The 26,840-nt window shown below is 37.6% G+C and overlaps 1 protein-coding gene across 3 annotated transcripts in view; it reads right to left on the bottom strand.

Moving 5' to 3' along the window:
• DGKB (diacylglycerol kinase beta) overlaps positions 1-26,840 on the bottom strand; it is a 296,607-nt gene that overhangs the window by 160,505 nt on the left and 109,262 nt on the right. For all 3 annotated transcript variants that reach the window (XM_060685674.2, XM_034402586.3, XM_034402587.3), the window contains one exon: positions 25,308-25,468. In XM_060685674.2, the coding sequence (XP_060541657.1) occupies positions 25,308-25,468 (161 nt within the window). The remainder of the gene's footprint in view (positions 1-25,307; positions 25,469-26,840) is intronic.

The raw sequence follows: 26,840 nt of genomic DNA, 5'->3' as shown, positions 1-26,840 counted from the left end.
ATAACTATCAACTATACCTACAGACTTAGAGCCATATTACAGGGGCCACAAGAGAATCTTGTCCCATGAGATGGCACGTGCAATCTTTTGTATTTATAACTACATCAATTACTGTTGGCACAGGTTTAACCAATTTGTAAGCCGGCACCATGCCATGTGAACAGATGGCATGAGGTAGGCAGCCAAACAGCCACGTATGTGCATCACTTGTGGGTAGAGATGGCACTATTCCCAGCCATAAAGTTCCAAACAGTTGTCCATCCTAATCTTCAGACTTATGCTTGTAATGAATAATCACTATAAACTAGATTAACTTTCAAATTATATATTAAATATGTTCTTGTGGGGGGATATTTTATTGTAAAAATGAAGATAAAATTAACTTTTTTTTCCACTTAGAGAAGAATTAAATTTCCTTTTGTATTACACTATCCTTCAGAATAAAATCAGCTAAATTTCTCACCGGAGAATTTCCCTATTGTGATGGAATGCAGAATCTATAAGGTAACTCTGCAGACTTTTTCCTTTTTTTTTTTCCAGCCACTAGAATAAGGATTATAAATGAATTTAAAGAAGCATCAGGTCAATGACTTTGTATGTTCTTTTTTCAATGCTTATGTAATCTATTTTACTTTTTTCATTGCATACATTGCAAGAATGGAATTTACAGATGTAGTGTGAAATACTGGAGCATATAAACCTTCTTTCTCTCTGATATATTTATTATTAGCAAGAACCGATTCATACATGAATGGAATACCAAAATAATCCAAAGATGCTTTTTTTTTATTTTCAAGAGGCAACTGGACTTTCTTCTTTTTCCTTGAAGACATTTCGTTTCTCATCCAAAAAGCTTCTTCAGCTCTGACTGGATGGAATGGAGCGAACCTTTGGGAAAACAATGTCCTGGATGACTGAGAATCTCCAAAGAACAAATACTGAAATAATTAAAATAAAGTAAAATATGCCAAACTATGGCTAAGGAAGTAATAACTAATACTGTCTATTTTTATTTTAACTGGCTTATCAGTTTTTAGCAAGTTTTTTAGCAAGTTTTAATTTGGTCATAAAATGCTTTTTCCAGTTACATTAAAAGGCAAATTATGGCTTCTGAGAACTTAGAAGTAGTTTTAAAGAGAAAAAGAATCGTGCCATGTATAACCATAATCTATTGAATAAACAACTGACTAAGCTCCATAATATATAAGACCATGGTGATTGTGTTCACATAGTCAATCAAAACTAAACAAACTATGTTATTGCTTTACATGGGTGAATCTGGTATTGTATGAATATGGTACCCAAGTTTGGTATTGCTAAATCATGATTCAGTACTGCCTATGATTAAATCTTGTAATTCTTCTTTAGTAGTTATACTCTTGACTATTTGCTGGGAAAAGTCCCTGGATCAAGATGTAGTTCAGCCTCTGAATTGGTGTAATGAGAAGAAATGTATCACAGGTTCACATTTCACAATAGTATACACTTCAGATTAAATAGGGGGGAAATAATTGTTGCCAATTTTTTTCTTCGGATAAGAGCTATATGCTATGACTTTTGATTTAACAGTATTATTAATTTAGTGAAATCGCTGATAACTTGATTTGTTTGACTGTTCTCCCAGGGGTATGTTTCTAGTTGTTATTGTTTAATTTTAATAATTAGAGATATTTAGACTGATAGCAAGGTTGATACATTATATTTACTATTAAGATAGAAAAGAATATATAAACTTAGCTAATGAATTATTTTTATGCATTTTAATATTTACATGATCATGTAATTAACTTTGTACTTAGCATATATTCAAAATACGACAAGTCTGTCTATTCCTTTTATTTATCCCTGCTAGATAATAGATATAATTCGTGTCATGAGGTTTTGTTTTATAGTTTAATTGATGTATTGATAGATTTATAAACTACCTCAATCACTGAGTAACTCTAGATATATTCTATTTTAGCATTAAAGCAACCACATAAATCATAAAATAGAAAATAGATAATAACATATAACAAGAGCCTTGATAGTACAGTGGTCTACGCACCCTGTTATTAACACAGCTGCCTGCAATTTACTGCTGGTTCGAATCTCTCCAAGGCTCAAGGTTGACTCAGCCTTCCATCCTTTCTAAGGTACGTGAAATGAGGACCCAGTTTGTGGGGGCAATAAGCTGACTTTGTATAAATATACAAAAGTATGAAGGATATTGCTTAACGCATTGTAAGCCGCCCTGAGTCTCCAAAGAAAGGCGGCATATAAATCAAATTAAAAAAAAAAAACCATTGGAAAGAATAATCAATCCAAAGTAATTATAACAATGAAGAATAAAACACCACAGAGAGTAAGTCACTGCACTCTACATCAAGACCTGTTAGAAGAATCATTTTTCATAGCCTTACAAAAAGCCATCAGGGACAGGGGTCATAAGAATTTCAGGGTTGCATTGTCCTTATTATATGTATTCAGCAAACTTTGGAATATCATGCATTTGAAAAACATTTAAATTTTCTAGGAAGTCTATATCTGCAGTAGTATTAACACCAAAGCAAAACAGAAACTGTTTCTATTAAGCAGTCTGTACAGTATAAGATTTTATACTGATTCAATATTTATTTAATAATGCCTACTTAACTTAAGCAGGTTAGTCTTTAATCATGAAAGTGTTGCTCAGTTTTCTATATAATATTGTCAAATAGCAACCAATTATTTCCCAGAAGCAGACATGATAGAAAAGTATGTGGCTCTCAGGCGACTTCATTGAGTAAAGTTCTTTACTATGATAAAACTTTAAAAAATTATTATTTCATATGCAAATAATAACAAAGGCACAAATTCTGCAACTCAGGTAAACCAGTGGTGGTGTCAGCACTTCAACCTGCATTTACCCTAGTGCTGACATAAGAAGGAGAAGAGAGGCCAGCTGGCAAGAGGATGTTTGACGCTTCACCTACTTATTTTCCTTGAAGATAATATCCCCTAGGAGATGAGAGGGGGGGGCATTCCTGGGAGCTTAGGTAGTAGATATGGGGAGAGTGATTTGGAAGAAGGCCAATGAGACGCAGAGATTTGGGGAACGGAAAGGGAGGGTTTGGAGTCAGGAAGCCAGAGCTGGTTACGCCACGATCGGGGCCAGATTGTCGTGCTTAATAAAATGAAAGATTTCTTCAAAGACTATCTGTTTGGAAATGCAATTTATTTTATTTAAAGACAATATCGAAACCTGACAGGTGGGTTGCTAATGGTTCGCACCAGTTCAGATGAACAGGTAGCAGTGGCGGCAGGAGGCTCCACCCACCCACCTGGATGCTTCTGTGCATGCGCAGAAGCGCCCCGCATGAGCGTGCAAGAGCGCGCACCAGCAAACCAGTAGCGACGGAGTTTGGAACCCGCCACTGAGGTAAACATGTTGCATTTTGAGTCTGGATTTTAGCTTTTAAGATGATACTGTTGACAGACAATCTCAAGAAAATAAGCATACATTTGAAGTTTGTTTTATATTCTTCTCTTTAGGATAATTTTTCCCAACTAGGATCCCTGTGATATATTGGGAACTGAATGGCTCAAGGGTTTAATAATTTTTCACAGATATATGGCTTCAATTAGACAATATCCAGAAACCTTCTAATGCCTAAGTTGAGCCTGGAACTAGGAGGGTTAATTAAGAACCTTATGCATCTTCTTATGTGATTAGTATTTGATAGGAAATTAGTGGTTCTCCTGAATGGCATAAAATGACATGCATTTTAACAGGTACAGCTAATGACAGCATATCAATATTTAATAAGGCCCAGTGATTAAGACTGTCTGTACTTTATTATCCTACCACATATGTCAAAATGGTTAACACATTTTTTCACAATATATTTAATTAAAAGTACATTCTCTCACACACTACATTTTTTAGAAAGGCCATTTAAAAACATGTTCAGTCATTTGGGATACTTTCTTTAAGCACTATAAATATACTCAAGTAAAATTGTTCAAACTAGTGCCCAAGATTAAACATCATTTCTTAATTATCAAATTAAGCTTTTTATGTGAATCCTTTCACAACAATCTTTTCAAATAGTAAAAGTTTATTTTACATTACCGTATTTTTCAGAGTATAAAATGCACCGGAGTATAAAACCACCTTAGTTTTTGGGGTGGAAAATAGAAGGAAAAAAATTCTGCCTGCCAGGTATTCATCTAGCTAGCGTCCTTAGTCTGGTCAGTTTCAGCACATTAGTTCACTGGTTTTGAGCACACACACACTCTTTTTATCCCCTAGTTGGGGATAAAAAACAGCTTCTAAAGCACAGAGAGAAGCAATGAGAAAAGCAGGCGAAGCACAGAACATCGCTTCACTCGCTAGCATCTCGTTAGGGCTGAAAAAAAGCTAAAGCATAGCTGATCGTCGAAGGGAGCAGCAATGAGAAAAGCAGGTGAAGCGCGGAAGATCATTTCACTTGCTAGCACTTCATTAGGGCTGAAAAAAAGCTTCGAAAAAGCTACATTCAGAGTATAAGATGCACCCAAATTTTCAACGTCTTATGGGGGGGGGGAGTGTGTCTTATACTCTTAAAAATACGGTAGTTCTGAAAGTACTTTCTGTACAATGCTTCTGACACAATCAGAAACAGGCTGCCCCTGGGAGAGCAATCAAATAAGTCAAGAAGAGCCTGTAGTACAGTGGACTGAAGCACTGTTATTAACATCTGCAGCTTACAATTACTGCAAGTTCGAATCTCACCAGGCTCAAGGTTGACTCAGCCTTTCATCCTTTCAAAGGTAGGTGAAATGAAGCCCCAGATTGTGGGGGCAATAAGCTGACTTTGTATAAATATACAGAAGTATGAAGGCTATTGCTTAACGCATTGTAAGCTACCCTGAGTCTCCGGAGAAGGGCGGCATATAAATTAAAGCAAAAAAAAAAAAGATATGAGCTGTGACCATGTGACTAAATCCCCATTTCTTATACTAAAATGGGATAAGGTTTTGTTTGTATAATAATGGCCCCATCTCTATATCCCACCTTTTTAAATCTCTTCTCTTATTGAGTCATCAGATAATCATCCGGCCACCCTGTTCAGGGTGACCCGCTCCCTGCTACATCCAGGAGTGCGGGAGGACCTCCTGGAAGGCAGGGCCGAGGATTTTGGACAATATCTGTCCAATCGCACAGATTTGGGGGGATTTGACTCTGATTGGGTAGATTTGGGCAGGGTGGCGAGGAATAGTCTTGAGAATGTTACCTGGGAAGAGTTTGACTCTGTGACCCCTGATGACATAGACAGGACTTTGGGGAGACTTAGTGCAGCCACATGTATGCTCCAGCGGTGTCCCTCCTGGTTAGTACTGGCTTCCCGGGAGGTTACACGAGGCTGGCTCCAGGGAATTACCAATACTTCGTTGAGTGAGGGTTACTTCCCCACAGCCTTGAAAGAGGCAGTGGTGAGGCCTCTCCTCAAGAAGCCTTCCATGGATCCGGCAGTATTAGCCAACTACCGTCCCGTCTCCAACCTTCGCTTTGTGGTGAAGGTTGTTGAGAGCGTGGTCACACGACAGTTTCCACAATACCTGGAGGAAACGTCTTATCTGGATCCATTCCAGTCGGGTTTCAGGCCCGGGTACAGCATGGAAACGGCATTGGTCGCATTGGTTGATGATCTCTGGAGGGCTTGGGAAAGGGGTTGCTCCTCTGTTCTGGTCCTGTTAGACCTCTCAGCGGCTTTTGATACCATCGACCATGGTATCATGCTGCGCCAGTTGGAAGAGTTGGGGATGGGGGGCACCATGTTACAGTGGTTCTCCTCCTTTCTCTCGGACCTGTCGCAGTTTGTGTTGGCAGGGGGGCAGAGATCGACCTCGAGACGCCTCATATGTGGGATGCCTCAGGGGTCAGTTCTCTCGCCCCTTTTGTTCAACATCTATGTGAAGCCGCTGGGTGAGATAATCCGTTGCTTCAGGGTGAAATACCACCAGTACGCTGATGACACCCAGCTGTACATCTCCACCCCGGGCCACCACAATGATGCCCTTGAAGTGATGTCCCGGTGCCTGGAGGCCACGTGGATCTGGATGGGGAGGAACAGGCTCAGGCTCAACCCATCCAAGACTGAGTGGCTGTGGTTTCCGGCATCCCGATATTATCAGTTGACACCATCACTGACTATTGGGGGCGAGTCTTTGGCCCCCACAGAGAGGGCTCGCAATTTGGGCATCCTCCTGGATTCGCAGCTGTCCTTGGAGGAACATCTGATGGCTGTAGCCAGGGGGACTTTTTATCAGGTTCGCCTGATCCGCCAGTTGCGGCCCTTCCTAGATCGGGATTCCTTGTGAACAGTCACTCATGCCCTCGTCACCTGTTGCCTGGACTATGGCAATACTCTCTACATGGGGCTCCTCTTGAAGTGCACCCGGAGGCTCCAGGGTCCAGAATGCGGCTGTGTGGGTAGTTACGGGAGCTGCATGGCGCTCCCACATAACACCTCTCCTGCGTGAGCTGCACTGGCTCCCAGTGGTTTTCCGGGTGCGCTTCAAGGTGTTGGTTATCACCTTTAAAGCGCTCCATGGCATAGGACCTGGATATCTTCGAGACTGCCTGCTGCTACCAATGGCCTCCCACCGAACTGTGCATTCCCACAGAGAGGGGCTCCTCAGGGTGCCATCGGCCAAGCAATGTAGACTGGTGGCCCCCAGGGGGAGGGCCTTTTCTGTGGGGGCACCTGCCCTCTGGAATCAACTGCTCCCAGAGATACGAAGAATTCAAGACCTCAGTGCCTACTGCTGTGCCCTGAAGACCTTTCTTTTTCAGCAAGCCGGGTTGGCTTAACACATTTTTAAATATTTTTAATAGGTTTGTTATTGTTTTTTTTAATTATGGGGCCAAACACATATATATCTTTTTAACTGTATTTTAATGTTTGTATTTATGTTTTTTACTTTGGCTGTGCACCACCCTGAGTTCTTCGGGAGAAGGGCGGTATATAAATCTGATAATAAATAAATAAATAAATATCACTTCAGTTGCTTCCATAGATACTCCTGACCAGAATTATTCGAAACAAGAAAGAAGGCAGAAATGCTGAGTTTGAAATGTTTGTCATATTATAAACAGAACACAAAAGTCAGTAATATCAAGTATCAAAACTGCTGAATGAGACAGCTTTTGAATTATAGAATCCATCTGTTAAAAAAAGGCTAACCACTGAAATGGTCACATGATGAGGTGCCAAATGACATAATATTATCAAGAAATAGTGGATTCATATTAAAAACCCACAGATGTTTTTTTTTTCTTTTTCTTTTTTTTTTAACACAGAAGGTAGTATAGAATCTCAAGGCTGGAAAGAAATGCCAAGAATATGAGCTGTATGTGTCACATATATAAGGAATGACTACTCTTAAACTACAGATTAAACTAAAGCTGACTTTCACAATAAATCTGTTGGTCTATAAAGTACCCCAAAATATTCTTTCTGCTACCACAAAATTACACAATTATAATCTAAAAATTATATAGCCATAGAAAAGTTTTAAAAATGGGAAATATCAATTAAAAATTAAAATAATACAAATGCATGATTCTATTGATCACTAGATGCAATATCATTCATAAGTTTCCCCTAAACCATTTCAATTCTCACTTTCTTGGGAATACCCATGGTTTTATATTCTCTTAATTACTACTTTAAACTATCAAATATTCTATAAGATCACAAAGGGAAGAGTTCTATCTTATATATGCAGTTATCCTGGTTATGCAGTTTTTTCTTACAAAGCCCATAGGCATATATACATAAAACCTTTCCTCCTTTCCTTTCCTTTCCTTTCCTTTCTTTTCCTTTCCTTTCCTTTCCTCTCCTCTCCACTCCTCCCCTTCCCTTCCCTCCCTCTCCCCCTCCCCTTCTTCTTTCTGTCTTTCTTTTCCTGTTTTCATTTGTTAAAAATTCAATATGGAAAATGTTAAAGTCATATTTCTATTTGTGTCATATTATTTTGGATGACACCTCATGCCATCATGAATGAATCAGGTAGATATGAAAAAAATAAGTTCCTTTTCCCTTGAAATCACTAACAGTGATGTAGAATTATCCTTCATTGCCAATAATTTGTTCATTACATAACTTGACATATTCCTCAATTGTAAAAGGAGGCTAAACAAATATAAATGTCAGACCTCCAAAATACCATAGCAGAAACCTTAACAATGTCAGGAAAAAGGCATATTTATTGACTCTTAATTTTTAGATATTTAAAATGTGCTTTTTAACTTCTAAACAAATTCCAGGTAACTTTAATTTGCTTTTAAAATCCCTTTAATGTTCCACTGATGGTACATAGTTAAATGAGTATATTAATTTCAGACTGTTTCAGTGCAGAACTCTTTGTTCAAGGTTTAAGCAACCTGATTCCCCTTTTTCTCCCAACCTGATTTTCTATTCCTTGTAAACAATTACTATTCAATAAACTCATCACATGGTCAGGGCTCACTGGGATATTTTTTTATTATTATTATTTTGGATTTTTCTGTATTTCAGCAAACCAGAGAATTTCCATAAATCTCCTGATGTATCACTTTGCCTCTCTGTCTATCTCAATTTTATGGATAGAATTTTGGGTTTAGGTAAATGATAAAGCTAAGAAACAGCAAATGGAAGAGATAATATTGGAAAGTTTATATGGAAGAAAAGGGTGGGAGAAGGTAGCATGGGTTCATTCAGGCAGGCCATCACACATTAGGAGGCATGTTGATTGGATTTGAAAACAAAATTAAGTTACAAATAGTCTCTTGAAACATATACAAAGAGGACTGTTGGTAGATAAAGTAAGCATTGCCCAATGCCTTTACTAGACTCTGTTAGAATATTGTTAGTATATAGTGCAATTTCTAAGTAATCACCAATTATAAGTTTGAAACTATATATTTAGTTTTAGTTGCAGACCAGTAGTGGGTTTCTACCAGTTTGCCCCGGTTCAGGTGAACCAGTAGTGTCGGCGGCGGAAGGCTCAGCCCACCCACCCAGATGTCATCACGGACGCTCTGTACATGCGCAGAAGCGGTGCATGCGAGCAAAGCGAGCCTGCATGCATACACACTCACAGTTCCGAACAGGTAGCGAAGGGAAGTGGAACCCATTACTGTTGCAGACATGTTTTGTATACCATTACATTATATACTTTATTATAGACACTGATCTGGATATAAATTTGATGTCATAACAAAAATAAAAAATCATCAAAACCTCAGGCAGTGACTCATCTATTTATCTTAGATGAGTTCAAAACAATATGCTTATAGTAGTGCCTCTTTCTATCTTGCTCACTTAACTTCAAAGTTTTATATAAATTGTACTGAGATACCGATTGTTTAAATCCATCTCCTAACCTTCTAAGGGAAGTGTTATCTGAATCTGGGTCTATCCCATCATTATCCTCTCTACTATGCTACAATGACCCCAACAATCATTACTATTAATTTATTTTATCAGTGCTGAGGCACAATATGATTTATATGATTAAGTTTAAGTTTATTAGATTTCTATACCGCCCTTCTCCCGAAGGACTCAGGGCGGTGTACAGCCATATTAAAACACATAGACTTATAAAATTTAAAACCAATTAAAATCGAATATAAAAATTTGGCCCACAACTTAAAATACACATACACCCATTTTAAAAATATGTGTATAAGATATTTGACCCTTTATTATTAAAATTCATATATTATAAACTTTCCAGAATTTTTAAAATAATTTGTAACCTACATCTGCTTTCAAAAGACAAATTCAAAAACATTTTCAGCAACATAAATAATAGAAAAATAATAGAAAAATGTGGCTCCAGCTGCAAATACTATAATTTCCCTAAATAAATAAATAAATTTCAAATGGCTAGATAAATAGGTAGGTTTTGATCTGGCACTGAAAGGCACACTGTTGTCACTGGATTAGGAGTACATTCCAGACTTGGATTCCACAGAAAATGTTATTTTTCAAAAACATCTAAAAGAAAACCAGAGAATCCAATTTACAATTTAATCTTTGTTAAACTACACTGAATTGCTTAATTAAAAAAATGGCGGTTAAGCAAGAATAAGTTTAATAAAAAAAATTATTGGTTTCACAGTATTGCCTGCCAACATTTAGTGTTACATAATAGTTCCTCAAGCAATACTTTAAAGAGATTAAAATGAGAGGCAAGGTGTGGGCTGATCCAAATGATATTTAATGTATATGTCCAATCCAACTTTTCTTCTGGCTTAATCTCCTGAGGTTTTATAAAGTAACCCAACAGAGTGTTTAAAAGCAACCTATGTCATTCAATCAGTTTCTTTTAAGAGACAGCTGTAAAACTTGATTTGTGTTCAACAAATATTGCTTGCCATGTGGAAAACTGCCTAAGAAGGAGCTAGAATAGTCTACTTAATTAAAGCCATATGTTCCCACAGTTATGTGCCATGTATGAAAGAAGCTTAATCTCCAATCACTTACATCAGCAAAGGCTTGAAACTTGTGATCGAATTGCTATCAGGTAAAATGTTGAGGTATAAAACAGAAATTTATTATGATTAATACTGCAGTTCAATGGTTTCGTAGTAATTACTGCCAATTCTTGTAAAGTTAACGAATATAGAAAGAACAAATATTGCCATAATCTACAATATAGCATGTCCAAGGCTTGTGAGAATCATCCCAGGCCTCTAAGCAGGCTACAGAGCTTGGATGATATCTACATCATATCTTCCAGATTATAGAGAGTTTGCATTGTGCAGGCTATAGTTAGTTCAAAGGCTTCTAGGTTTTTTGGAATGCAATGTTGTCCTTGTTACATCATAGTCTTATCATGCGATATGGTTCCATATTTGTCTGAATTAATTATAGAACACAAACTGTAAACTCTAATAAAGAAATCAATAACCAATAGTCGATTAAACCTACTTAAAATGTCATTTTATAATTTAATATACACTATATTTGCTAGAGATAAATTTGTGCAGAAGCCATACGAAAGAATCATCATATTCATTCAATTTAATGGATGTCTAATAAACATCAATATTACAAAGTTTATCTCAGATGCAATGATGGAAAACATTCTATGGCAAACTGCAAAAAAATGTAGCTGCAACATCAAGAATCTACATTCGGAGTCCCCGCCCCACGGAAAAGCCTCTCTCCACAAAACCCCCTAGTGCCCAAAAGGCCACTGATCCAGGGGTGAAATCTAAAAAATTTTGCTACCAGTTCTGCAGGCGTGGCTTAATTAGTGGGCAGAGCTTGGTGATAAGGTGACTGGGTGGATATGGCCAAGTCAATGTCACTTCTTTGCCCTTTTTTAACCTACAAAACACAACACAACACAACTGGCTCACCCACAATGTAAAAGCAGCTGTGCTAGACCCAAAATGGCCCCTGCAACAAGCAGGAACCTCACACAGCCACAAAAAGCCCAAAAAAACAACTTTCACACTTTATACACACAAAATTCCACACACAGCTTTGTGAGATTTTGTGTGTTTGTGTAGTTAGAGTGAAACACTACAGAAACACACTAAATCTCAGAAAGCTGCACAAATATTATTTTATTTTATTTTTATTTTTAAATGGCTAGGTCTAAAAAAAGAACAACTAAAAAAAAACCCAATTAACTTTTTTTTTTTTAAAGCTCCCAAAGGGAGAAAAAACTTACCCAATAGAACAGGAGTCTCCAACCTTGGCAACTTTAAGACTTGTGGACTTCAACTCCCAGAATTCCTCAGCCAGCTTTACTGGGAGTTGAAGTCCACAAGTCTTAAAGTTGCCAAGGTTGGAGACCCCTGCAATAAAAGGTACAAGGCAGGTAGGAAGGCAGGCAGGCAGATAGAGCTGCTCACCGATGAGCTTGATTGCAGGCAGGGAGATTCAGTTGCTTGCTGATGCAATGGATTGCAGGTATTACAGCAAGTGAAGCAAGGCAGGCGTTGCGACCAGCAGCTAAGGTAAGCAAGCTGGAAGCTGGGGGCGGAGGGATTTTTGGTAGCGGTTAGCAGGCAACTCAGCTGGGATCGTCAGAGCTTGGCTCGTCAGAGCCATTTAAAAGAAAAAAAAAAGCTCTGATGATTGCGCGGCTCAGCTGGGCATGGGGGACGGGGGCAGGGATTTTTGCTACCGGTTCTCCGAACTGCCTGCTGCCATCGCTACCTACTCGCCCGAGCTGGTCCGAACCGGGAGAATTTCACCCCTGCGCTGATCTATATGATTATTACATGAATAATTGGAAGGTAATTAGAATGCAATAACTGAAGAAATGGAAGAATCAGAAATCACAAAAATATTTGGATTAAAAAACAGAATAATTCAGGGAATTAATTAATAAATCTTTGAGAAGATAATTGTTTACTAACAAAACCAACCTAAAGCAAGATAAACACAAACGTGGCACATGGGCAATCTTGGATAAACACCAGAATCAAATAGGCTACATAATAATCAAATATGGAGAATTATCTAACCATATTGAACACATAGATTCAAAGATCATAAAACTGAAAGGAACCAGTCCATGAAATCCAAATCCCTGTATAGTAGAAAACAGAGATCAAATAATTAGAAATTTGAAATAATTTGAAATAATTAAAAACATAATTATTCTGCTTGATCACATCCAATGAAGGGGAATCTTTCAACTCTCTCAGTTCCATTGTTGAACTACTCTTGCTGTAAGCAAGTTTATTTTAATATAGTTAGTCTTCAATTTACAATAGCCCATTTAATGAAGTCTAAAAATTACAACAACCTTGGAAAAAGTGATGTATGACCTATCCTTGCACTTACAACTGTTGCACCACCCCCAGGTTCACATAATTGCAATTGAAGCGCATAATTGTAATTGAAGCACTCCCAGGTTCACATAATTGCAATTGAAGCACTTTGCAACTGGCTGGCATTCATGACCAGTTGCAGCATTCTGCAGTCAAGTGATCAGTTTGTAACCTTCCTACTTGGTTTTCAACAAACAACTTCAATTGGGAAAGCTGGACTTGATAAATGACCACATGATTTGCTTATAAGAATGATAAAAATAGAATTTGTATGTGTATGCAAACATCTGAACTAGACTGTGTTGTTTCTCCATGTCATATAATATATGTGGGTTTAGACATAATTTTGTATTTATTTATTTATTTATTTATTTATTTATTTATTTATTATTTATGTATGTACATTGGAGGTGGAGACCGTTTGAGAGCTGTATGCAATGAATTTTTTTTTTAATGTATGCCGATAAATGTATATTCAAAGTGACAATAAAGTTAGTCTAAGTCTATGTGTGTGTGTGTCCCATTTTTAAATTCTATGGTTGGGTTTTTGTTTTTTTTTTAATTCCCATGTTTTAGTCAATAGAAATCTATTTATCCTGCTCTATCTATCCTGCTCTTAACTGACACAATGGTTCCGTCTATCTTGAAAACTGTTCCTGGCATCACACTTCATTCCTTATACTTAGAACGGAACCATACTCAATGACATATAACTTCTACCAACTTGCAATAGGAATGTTCATGAGCTAAACGCAATATGAAAATTATATATATGAAACGTGGGGGAAGTATAAGAGGTTTACTTGGATGCATATATAAGGATTTATGTTATAACAAATATCCACATATAATTTTGTGTTAATTTAAGTCAGTATAACATTAGGCACCAGTTAAAATAGAGTGTACATAAACACAGAATGGTCTTGGGTTCCAGTGTAATTTAAGAAAAATATATACCTAATTAACGTTAAATTCTGAAGCTTCATTTTAAAAAACAGTTTAAAATAGAGGGAAGATTGCTTATAAGAATTATACTATGCTCGATCAATGGCTCTATGTTCTCAAAAAAATGGAGAATATATGCTATAATATAAAATGTTATAATATAATAAAAGAAACATTTAAGAATATTCTCAGGGGGACTAGATCCTACATCTACTCAATATGATAATTTAGGGTTGAATCTCATTCATTACAGAGATTAATTAGTTAACTGGTTGCCAGTTTGTTGTGTTTTTATTAACCCTGCTTTATGACTTTCACAGTTTATTGACTTATCATAGTTTATTTTACACACATTTAAGCTTTAAGAGTATGTACTTTTAAGTATCAGTTCCCTCTAACTCCCTGCCAATAAAACTTCCACAAACATATAAAGCTAAATTTGTAATATAAGGCTTTATGAACAGGATATGTATCTGTGATAAACAAGCTAGTTTATTATTTCACCATGTGTAACCCCAGATACTGTTATGTAAACTGCCAGCAGATGGTCAAGACCAATCATGTAGTTTTTTTCCCTAATCAAATGTTACACTCCACCGAAAATACCAAGCAAGAGGTTGGAAAGATAGCTCTTCATTTTATTACACTAATTTTCCACTAACCCAAGGTTAGGATTTTGCCTTCAGAGGTTCTGATAACAGTTTGTCAAAATTTAATACTTAGTAAATATAACTACATTACAGAAAGCCATACATTTAATGCTGGCAGCAGTTATTAATACTTGATGTGGTAAATCTTTTCCCAAGGAATTTGTCTGGATGATAGATTAATTTACATTGTTAAATTCAGCTTCAAACTTTATCTCATACAATTAACTAGACATAATTAGGCACTAAAATGTGAGAGTATTAGTAGTCAATCAAGATCTTGTTAATCTTGTGGCGAGTATTGATTCTCATAAGGTAAAAGTTAAAATGGACTATAGAATTTTTATTTTATAGTTTTTATGAATTCATGTATCATTATCTAAGTATCACTCTTGACTGAAACCTCATTAAAGGTCTGGTGCTTCATATCAAAATGTCAGTAACCCACATTAAATGGGGAAAACATTGACTAAGCTTGTACTTATTATTGTATTGTATTAACCTAATAAACTTAAACATGATCACATCTTCATTTCAGAAAATGATTTCTTTTCATTATACCTCAGTGTCAAATTTACTTCTGTTTTCTAAAAGAAAAAAGTGTCCATCCTTCAAATATATATAATAAAATGAAAAATGCAAGTTCTAAGGGATGAGCTGTAAATGAGAATAACCTCTGTAACTATGTAGATAATTGCATCAGCTTATTTTTTCTTGTTTCTTTTTTAATAATTTGAAACCAGTTTGAAATAAGTAATAACAAATTAAATAAGAATCAGTATACTGAATATAATTGTACTTGCTTTGCTATTCAAACTGCTAAAGTATAGGCCAAAATATAATCCCTTCTTTTTGGATGAGCTACAGATATACTCTTTTAAAATAAGTCATGTAAAAAATTTGCCTCAACCTAAATCAGGAATGTCAAACTCGCATCATCATGGTGATGTCACGTGACTTATCTCAACTTTCCCCCCCTTCTCTAAACTGGGCATGGGTGTGGCCAGCGAGCGACGCGTCCGGCCTACAGGCCGCACGTTTGACAGCCTTGAGCTAAACTTTCAAATACTCATTTCAACTAGATAACCTTTTTATGCTTAAATGCATGAAAGCAAAAAATATATAATTATCATTGAATCTACATATGCAACTGGAACTATCTCCATAATAATTTATTTTTATATTAGATTTGTATAACATATTCAATGACAGCATTAGTAATTATGACATAAATACCGTGTTCATGTGAAACATATATTACATATTACCCACAATAGTTTCTCAACACATGAAAATGTACTAAGAATCTCTAAAAAAAATTTGTATCAAGCAAATGTGTTTAGTGATTAAAAATGTAATTATTTGTATTTAATTCCTATTATAGTATTAAAATAGCTGTAGAGCATCTGGCATTATAAAAAGTACAAGCATAATAATATCTCACCTTACTTTATATTACCATCCAATTATAGAAGAGATTGTCCCAAACTCATTGGGGAGCACCTATTAAAATTTGTGCCATATGTAAACTATAGTTTTATATATATATATGTAGGTCTTTGGTTATTCGGGTCTTCTCCCACGTAAAATTGGAAGTGTCTTGGCAATGTTTCGACGAAGTCTCATTCATCATCTTCAGGCTGGTGTTCTCAGCTTCGTGCTTCCACGAAGCCGAGAACACCAGCCTGAAGATGACGAATGAGACTTCGTTGAAACGTCACCAAGACACTTCCAATTTTACGTGGGAGAAGACCCAAATAACCAGAGACCTACATACAAACACCCGCGAAAACCTGAGAAGACATATATATATATATATATATATATATATATATATATATATATATATATATATATATATATATGCATATTCTTTCTAGCCAGGTTTTACCTACGTAAACTTAGTTGTTCTACAGCCCTAGGTTCTGTGAAATCTCATTCACAAGTTTCTGGGCCTTTTTTCTGCTGACAAACTGCAACTCTGTGTTGGTCTCTGAGTTGCAGTTTGTCAGCAGAAAAAAGGCCCAGAAACTTGTGAATGAGATTTCACAGAACCTAGGGCTGTAGAACAACTAAGTTTACGTAGGTAAAACCTGGCTAGAAAGAATATGCACATAAAAGCCTACGAAAAAGAAAAAGACACATTGTACCTTTACAGGGGGAATATCTGAGAAGTGGGTGTGGCTCACTGACAACGCCTTAAAAGGCAGAAATAGCTATCTGAGTCTCCCAGAGAGCAACAAGAATATGCATATATATATATATATATATATGTGTGTGTGTGTGTGTGTGTGTGTGTGTGTGTGTGTGTGTGTGTATGTGTATATGTGTATATATATATATATATATATATATATATATATATATATATATTCCATATATATATATAATATAGTTAAATATCCCATACCTCCTGCTCACCCTGCTTTCCTGGGAATATGAGAGCGAGGGACCCTGGTTTCCGTCTGATATATGTGAATGCCAGGTCCATGATGAATAAGGCTCTCCTCATACGAGATCTTATTGATGAGGAGGGTGCGGACCTGGCCTGTATCACGGAGACCTTGTTGGGGCAAGAGGGGGGAATCTCTCTCTCTGATTTATGCCCCTCAGGCTTTCGTGTTCTGCACCAGCCGCAACACCAGGGAAGGGGCGGGGGGGTGGCAGTATTTGTTAGAGAAAGTCTGAGTCCTAGGGAGGTCACTGTCCCTCAGATAGGTGGGTGTGAGTCTCTTCTATTGAAGTGGGACCCTGGAGTTCAGTCGGGCTTGTTGGTCACATACCTATCTCCCAGCTATGATGCCACAGCCCTGTCCGCACTGCTCGATGTCTTGTCTGAGGTGGCACTTGAACTCCCCAGCCTTTTAGTTGTGGGAGATTTTAATCTGCCTTCGATTGGTGAGTCATTTGAGACAGTCCGGGAGTTCATGGCCTCCATGGCAGCCATGGACCTGACTCAGGTTATTCAGGGCCCAACTCATAGGAGAGGACACACACTCGACCTGGTTTTTCTCTCTGGGCAGTGGATAAATGGTCATGGTAAGGGGGAACTTTCCATCACTCCCCTGTCATGGACTGATCATTCCCTCCTTAGACTAGACTTTCAATCTGCCAACCCCTGCTGCTGGGAGATGGGACCCATAAAATGGTTCTGCCCTAGGCGCCTGATGGACCCAGAAAGGTTCTTGAAGGAGCTTGGGACATTCCCCACCTCTCAATCCTGCGATTCAGCTGAGGCTCTGGTGGCATCCTGGGAACGGGTGGCTACCGACACCTTGGACAGAATCGCACCTTTGTGGTCTCTAACCCGACGCAGATCCCAGATTGGTCCTTGGTTTTCCATGGAGCTCTGGGAAATGAAACGTCAGAAAAGACACTTAGAGGAGAGTTGGAGGTCCTCCCGATCTGAATCTGACCAAACACAGTTAAGAACCCATATTAGGTCTTATCTAGTGGCGATGGAAGCGGCGAAACATCACTACTTTGCCTCCCTCATTGCATCTGCAAAAAACCGCCCAGCAGCCCTGTTTCGTGTGACCCACTCCCTCCTTAATCAGGGAGCAAGGGAAGACCTTTTGCAGGGCAATGCTGAGGATTTTGTACAGTTTCTGCATGATAAAATTGCTCAGATCCGGATTGGATTGGACTCTGACTGGGCAGAATCCAATCGGGAGACTAGGGTGGGTCTTGAGAATAATATCTGGATTGGGTTTGACCCGGTTTCTGTCAAGGAAGTGGACAGGATTGTGGGCAAACTTAGTTCCTCCACTTGCTTATTGGACCCTTGTCCCTCCTGGTTGGTTTCGGCTGCCAGAGAGGTGACTAGAGACTGGATCCAGGCAATTGTCAATGCTTCGTTGAGAGAGGGGAACTTCCCTGCCTCTCTTAAGGAGGCGGTGGTTTGACCTCTCCTCAAGAAGCCTTCCCTGGATCCAGACTCACTTAATAACTATCGACTCATCTCCAACCTTTGCTTCATCGCGAAGGTTGTTGAGACTGTAGTGGCTCAACAGCTCCCACAATTCCTGGAGGAAACGGAATACCTTGACCTGTACCAATCAGGCTTCCGACACGGTCACAGCACGGAAACGGCATTGGTCGCTCTGGTGAATGATCTCTGGTGGGCTCGGGATGGGGGTTGTTCCTCCATCCTGGTCCTACTTGACCTCTCAGCGGCTTTTGATACCATTGACCATGGTATCCTACTGCAGCGACTTGTGGGGTTAGGGGTGGCAGGCACTGTCTTACAGTGGTTTTCCTCCTACCTCTCGGGTCACTTTCAGTTTGTATGGGCGGGAGGGCAGAGATCCATCCCGAGGCCCCTTAATTGTGGGGTGCCTCAGGGGTCGGTTCTCTCCCCCCTGCTCTTTAACATCTATATGAAGCCACTGGATGAGATCATTCGTGGCTTTGGGGTGAGATATCATCAATATGCTGATGATACCCAATTATTCATCTCCACCCCAGACCACCCCAAAGATGCCCTTTCCGTGATGTCCCATTGCCTGGAGGAGGTACGGGCCTGGATGGGCAAAAACAGACTCAAACTCAATCCGTCTAAGACTGAGTGGCTGTGGATGCTGGCATCTTGGGTTTCAGAGGCTACATCACTTTTGATAGATGGGGAAAAACTTGCACCCGTTGATAGGGCTCGCAACTTGGGTGTCCTCCTGGATGCTCAGCTATCCCTAGAAGACCATCTAACAGCTGTGACAGGGCGGCCTTCGCACAGGTTCGCCTGGTGCGCAAGTTGCGCCCTTTCCTGGACCGAGATGACCTTCGCACAGTCACTCATGCCCTGGTTACTTCCCGCTTGGATTACTGCAATTCCCTCTACATGGGCCTGCCCTGAGATGCACCCGGAGACTCCAGCTGATCCAGAATGCAGCTGCACGGGTTGTTATGGGAGCCCCTCGTAACTCCCATATAACACCCCTCCTGGGTGAACTGCACTGGTTACCAGTGGTTCTCCGGGTCTGCTTCAAGGTGCTCATCCTCACCTATAAGACCCTTCATGAGTTAGGTCCGGGATATTTGCATGACCTTCTCCTGCCTGCCTCTCACCATCCTGTTCGCTCACATAAGGCCGCTCTCCTCAGGGTTCCGACGGCGAGCCAATGTCACCTTGCTGTGCCCAGGGGTAGGGCGTTCTCTGTAGGTGCTCCCACCCTCTGGAATGAATTACCTACTGAGCTCCGGACGACTCCTGATCTCCGCTCCTTCCGTCGGGATTTGAAGACTTGGCTTTTCAAACAAATAGGCTGAGACTGATTCCGGGCTTTATTATTTACTACTAATTAATTATTTGAATTAAATTATGATTTTATTGTACTTGTTTCTTAACTTGTGTTCACCGCCCTGAGTTCTTCAGGAGAATGGCAGCATATAAATACATGTAATAAATAAATAAATAAATAAATAAATAAATAAATAAATAAATAAATAAATAAATAAATAAATAAATAAATAAGATATACAAAAGGGCATCCTTAACTCACCTTTTGCCCTTTATTTAAATAAATGATGTTTCACAGTTTAGAGAATATTATTAATATACAGCATTATTACAGCAGGATTTTATTAGGGTAGGATTTATGAATACTATGACAAATTGCTGATCATTAATTAGTAAATTACAAATCTCTTACACAGAAAATAATATTATAACTATTGAGTATTACATATGTAGATAAGTTAATTACAGAACACATAGCTGACAGTTTCATTTATCTAACTACACTATATATTTCTGAATCTCTAGTTCTTTCTTGTTTTTCAGTATTTATTTTTCCTTTTGGTTATGAATATATATAATGACTCTAAGCTACTCTATAATATTATTTTAATGAAATGTGCATTTGACCTTATGGTCTGTACAAAACTTAAACTCATAAGATAAAGAACATCTCTCTTCGATCACATTTTCACCCAGAAAACAAATGAAATATTTGGGGGCATCGGTTCTACAGCAATATCTATCATTCACACTTGTCCATTTCAGTTCCCCTATGTTCTGCTATTGGGTATACAATACACAGATATACTTTTTGTTGAGCATTTATTTCATGTCATTTGTCCAATTGTCCATGTTTTATTATACAAGGCAATACAGTATATCACAACCATGCGCTATGGGGAAAGTCTTTATGAAGTACAGAAGCATTTCAAAAAGATGGAAATGGTGAGGTACATTCATTAACCATTTGCAGTTTTGAAGTGAGCCTTTGATCCAGAGCAGTTTTAAACTATCAAGGAGGAGGGGGGGAATCTCATTCTTACAAATGAATGCTATATAAAGCAATGAGTTTGCAGGATTAAATGGCCAAATAGCAGTTATCCGTTCCCTTGGCAATGATGATTTTGAACAGCTATGTTTACCAGGTTACCATAGCAAAATAAGAATATTATAAGCTTGCCCTGGAGATCCTACTTTGTTTCATTAGTCTAAATGAGGTGCTGACATTCATAAACATAGCAAACATAAGTAGACCAGACTTCCTAGAGCAAAACCCATGACAAGTTAATTCACATAAATGTAAATGTTGTAATCTTTGCCAAATGTCCTGGAAAATAATAAAGTAACACAACCCTCCCCCCATAAGATTGGAGGTTAATATTTGTAAATTCCTTCTAATGAAGCAGCTTTCAGGAATTACAAATAGCTCATATTCTCTGTTTGTTCAAAAGGATGTCCAGATCAAACCAAGTTCATGGATGAAAAAAAACAAGGAATTTAACTTTCTAGCTCTCAGTGGGAAAATGAAGTAAATTTTCTCTTCTATCCCTCTCTTTCATTCCAAGAAGAATCTCTAAACTTCATGAAAGAAAAGCCATGCATTCAATTTCAAGAAACTTGAAGTTCTCATTTAGCAACCACAATTGGAACTGGCAAGTCAGTCACTAAGTGAAGCAGTTCCTAAGTGAAAGTTCGACTGTGCTTATAATCTTACTTTATAGATGTACAAAGGTCATAAATGCAAAAATTGGTCGCATAGTTATTTTTTTTTCATCCCTATTGTAACTGAGAACAGTCATGAAATCAGATAGTCACTAAACAAGGACAATCTGTATCTGGTTTTTTTTATAACTCTTTGTTTCCATGCCAGTTTTACCTCAAGTCACTGATTTAGGCAGACCTTCCCAAACTTTTTCTTTAATCTAAAACTGTTTATCAGAAAGTCTTTTTAACCCAAGGTAAAGCACTTTAAATTTAAATATACCTCTTGTGATTGGATAATGGTTTGTGTCTTGCTACCCAACAAAAAAAAAAAAAAACACTTTTACCAATTTGGAGTAATTTACCCAGGTTTGGGAAGCACTGAATTAGGATAGTATTAATATTCAAATCTTGTTGCTGATAGCTTGGAATTTTGCAGCTGAACTGCAGCCAATCCATGTTCAAGTCCCAATGAAGGGGGAAAGGGGCAAACATGGAAGTTACTACCTACCCATCTTCCTAACCCTTGTTCAAAGGGGGAGGATGCTTCAACTGTTCTCATTGTTCCTACCAGGAAAGGCTCCTGAAACCTAAGCATCCAGGACTCCACTATAAAACTACACAGTTTCAACAACCTAGGCAGGCTGAAGTGAACATAGAGGTTTTCAAAGAGATAAAAACTGCACATATCCTCAGTTCTGTGCTACTACCCAGCAGCAGCATACTTTGAGAGAAAGCAGGGGCAGGAAACAACTTTTGCAATCACTACCAATTCCAAAGGTTATGATGGTAAAAACACCCATTCATGAAATCAAGGAAAAGCCAAGTTATGATTCCAATAGGAACAATGGGTGAGTTAAGCCTTTCCATATTATAATATACCAAATTTTGCCCCTCAACACCATCATTCTCAAAATATGAAATGAATTAAAATTGTGAGGGTACTCAACTTCAGGAAAATTACTGCTTTTGTGCTTTTGATTTAGAGAAACCGATTGGCCCTTTTCTATCAAATATGTTAAGATAAGTTAGCATAACTATTACACTTATCATTTTTGTGAGATATAATAACTGAAATATAAACTCATATTTTAACATTCTAATTAAGCTACACAGAATGGTACATCACATAATAATACGACTGCAATATACAAAATAAAAATGTGTGTACAAAAATAAAATGATAATAGAGTATAACAATATAACTGTAATGAAACATTATATAACTCATGAACATATAACAATCTCCTGATACTCAATTCCAGCTGTACAGATATGGATATGATTATTGAATAATGATCATACCTATATGCACCCCAATCAAAGAATACAAAAAAAAACAAAAAACCACCAAACCCTATTATATTTTCATATCACAAGTAATCCTCAATTTATAACCCTTCCTTAGGAAATGTTTCAAATTACACCAGAACTCCCTTGGGCTTCTTACAATTTGAAATTTGAGATTTGAAAGTTCCACAGCCAGCTGCCCTGCCTTCCAGTGGTCACATAATTTCATTTGGGGCACTCTGCAACCAGCCTGCATTTACAGCTATTTATATTGCCACATGGTAACATGACCACGATTTACTATTTGTTTCTGACAAAAAAGGACCATTGCAGACAATGCATTTGCTTACAGACCAATGTTTACTTAACAGTTGTGTTCACTTAACAACCGCAGTGATTCACTTAATTGACACCAGAAAAATAGTCATGAAATCAGGCACAGTAACATGATGACCAACAATCAATTATGATAGTAAGTCAAGAACTATCTTTATATGTTTTCAGCTCACCCACCCCACAGGATTATTGGGAAAAATAGGAGGCACGAATGTTAAATATATTTGCTATTTGTAAAATATATATTTTACAAAAAGGCAGAGTAAAAATAACATCAAGAACAACAGTTTTGAACTTCTTCTTATAGTTAAACAAAATATAAATATTTTGAATATAATTTAGAAAAGTAGCTAGTACAATAAAACAATTCATCTTACTCCTCTTGTTTTTAATGTTTCTCCTGGATATCATTTTGATTTACTGTCATGTAAAAGCTACCATCAGTTAAAAGCCTATACTGTCATTTTATTCTTATAACATGTATGTATCACTTGTATTGTACAAGAATGTCAAAAGAAAATATTTATCTAGTACAAAATTAATACGATGTCCAGGTTTCTAGTAATTCATATTCTTATTTTATTCTGCAAGAATATATTAAATATAAGGAATTAAACATATTGACAGAAGTTTAAAATAACTGCAGTGAAGAGAGAAAGCTTGTAACTAACCCAAAATTTATAGTTATGAGGATTGGAAAGTTTTTAGCATACTATCAAGAGAGAAGCTTAGTGACTAAGTAGAACTGAACAGTATTAAATCATAACAATTAAAATTTGTATCAGATTATACATTTATGTGGCAATATATTAAATGTTCTAAAACTACACTTACCTTTGTCAAACATACTTTACTGCTACATTGCAGTATAAACCTGACAGTGAACACAAGCTGATTTCTGTTCATCAGCAGTAGTAATACAAATGAGGGTCTTTTTCTACATGAACCTCAGCAAATTCTAAGAAGTTTCTAAATTGTCCTAGAGAACATTTATTGATCTTTCTGATTTTTCTTGTTCCATTAGTTGCATTGTTATTTTTATTTATTTATATTTATTTCATGCTAGTATTGTCTAGTTTGTGACAGATATGGGATGGATGGATGGATGGATGGGGAGAGAAAGAAAGAGAGAGGGGGGAAGGGAGGGAGAGATAGATGATGCAGAAGATTTGGAATTTCTTTCATGCCAAGGGATAAGAAATTGCTTCTTCTATCATGAAAGAAGTGATAAAAAGAAGAAAATTGTGCTTTTCTATTCAGAGGATGAATATCTTAGATCAAGGCTGTCAAACTGCTGGCCCACAGGCTAGATGCGTCATGCGCTGGCCACGCCCATTCCTGGGTTTAGCAAAGGGAGGGAAAGTCCCAATACGTCACGTAACGCAGCCATGACAACATGAGTTTGAGACCCCTGCCTTAGATAAATATCTCTGATTAGTGAATACAGGAAGGCAAACTGTAGAAAATTGTAGATTTGTAATAATAAAGACATGATACAAACAAACCAACAAAATATACAGTTCAAATACTAGTTGAATCTTCTCCCTGGACTGTAATTCAACAGGTACTAGAAATTTCTAAATGACTGTCATTAGCACTTTAGTACACCCTGGCAAATAATTTGTAATAAATTATTTATATCTCAAAAAAGATTTGGCCTGCTTCATACTCCTAACCCTAAATACAGCATTGCATTAGAAAAAACATCTGACATTGTCCATGATTTTATACCAAGACCATTCTTGGTTTCATCTCAAATTCTTTGACAGCAATGTTCCAAAGTTTCATACAGGAGTCTTTTCCAGTCCTACCCAGAGGTTATTGGAATTGGAGCTGTAATATTTTGCATATAAAGCATGTGCTTATCATACATGCATGCACACATATATACATTTCTTTTTCTATGTCACCAGGAGAGTCAACAACTGGTATAGGAAAGGAATAGGCAGACTAATATATGTCATGAATTACCTGTCCATTAAAGGATATATTTAACAAATGTACTTCAACAGCATTCCTCTAAAAATCTGAATATTTACTAACATGACAGTTAAGAGGTGTTAATGAATGATTCATCCTTGATATTTGTATAGGCACCACTAATTTAGTGCTACAGCTCTTCATACAAACCATTACAAACAGTGTGATTATATTGCCCATGCAAGAACAGGTGGAAGAGCTTGAGAAAATAATTTTACTTTGACTATGTAAATACATTTATGCAAATTGTGTCATCTACGTATTCCTTTTGCTAAGAAAAAACAAATTATTTCCATTCAGCCATCCCTCATTCTGAACATCAACTCAAAATAGTTATCTTGAATGGAAAAAAACAAAATTATATGGTAATATAAATAAATCTTACCACTCCAATTGAAAAGTAATTATTAATGATGCTGTAAGGCACAGGATCTCCTTTTTCATCTTTATCATTAGGTATGACTTCAAATTTCCACCTGTCCAGCAAGATTTCGGTACCGTTCTCAATATCTTTTAAAATCTGGAGAAGATTCTCCCCTTCATATCCTTTTGAAAAAGAAATAAAGCACAGTGATTTGAAATGGCAGATTTAGGAACCTGATCACCTTCTCACCATTAATACATGAAAGATGCATTTAACCTAAGCCAGGCCATTAACACCTATCTGTACCCATGGGTTCTGCTTAATGACTTGCCACCATTTCAGCAGTGAGGGCACAGACACTGGAACTAAAAGTATGGATTTAGCATCTTCTCCCTAATTAGATAGCTGAGTTGGGAATCAGACATTGTACTGATTCCCTACCACAACTAGCCCACCACAACTAGCAAATAGCCCACCACAAATTTTATTAATAATCATTTGGCTCCCTATTTATTGCTGAATAATTGCAAAATAATTGTCTGCTGTCTTAATTGTCCAATGCATAGTAGCAGTAAGTGGGTGAAGAAGTGGTAGCAGTGCTGAAGCAAGTGATATCAAAGCAAAGTTCATTATGTTAAGGAATACTCAACTATTATTTTAAGATAAGGTTTCAGAGGGGGAAAAAAACTTTAGGGACTTTGATTCAATGGATTTCTGTATATCAATAACATGCCTTGGATTACTTAGTCATTGCTCATAAAGTCCTACCTATCAGAACATTCATACTCAATATAAAAAGAAACGCCCAATCAATGGAATATTATAGCTGGATTAACATAATGATACTATTTCATTATATTCTTTTAAAAATATATTTATGCATCAATAAATATTTTCATAAATCTAAACTATTTGAATGTAGTCCAATGTACAACTTTTCAGTCAGCTTTTCATCACTGGAATGTGTTGTGTTGGCACATGATACTCCTTCCAGTTTGCAAACTGACCAATATTTATGTGTCTGTGGACTTTATCAGTATATGATTTTTGAACATGCCAGATAGCCAGCTTTCCCAGTCTTTGGGGACAGTCCCAGTCTTTGGGAACAATCTTGTTATTATATTCATATAGGATAGAGCCATGATGGCGAACCTATGACATGCGTGCCGGAAGTGGCATGCAGAGCCATCTCTCTGAGCACGCAAGCCATCACCCGTTGCTCTTCCAAGTTCCAGCACGCCTGCCATCTGGTCTTCACACATGAAGGAGTGCCAGAAACTGGAAAAGCAGCCGCCCGGTGCACATGCACTCACTGGGAAGATGATCTTCCAGTTTCCGGCACACGCATGCACACTGGGCAGCTGGTTTTCATGCGTGCCAGAAACTGGAAGACCAGGTGCCCAGTGCGCATGCTTGTGCCAGAAACCGGAAGATCATTTTCTCTTTCGGTTTCCAGTGCACGGCCCCGTTTCAGCACTCAGTGCCAAAAAGGTTTGCCAACACTGGGATACAGAAGATCTATATATCTATATCTATATCATCTATATCTATATC

Source organism: Pantherophis guttatus, chromosome 4 (assembly GCF_059756535.1).
Source record: "Pantherophis guttatus breed Tessera chromosome 4, ASM5975653v1, whole genome shotgun sequence".
Taxonomy (NCBI): Eukaryota; Metazoa; Chordata; class Lepidosauria; order Squamata; family Colubridae; genus Pantherophis; species Pantherophis guttatus.
The sequence above is the reverse complement of the archived record's forward strand: the minus strand, read 5'-3'. Positions and strand labels throughout refer to the sequence as shown.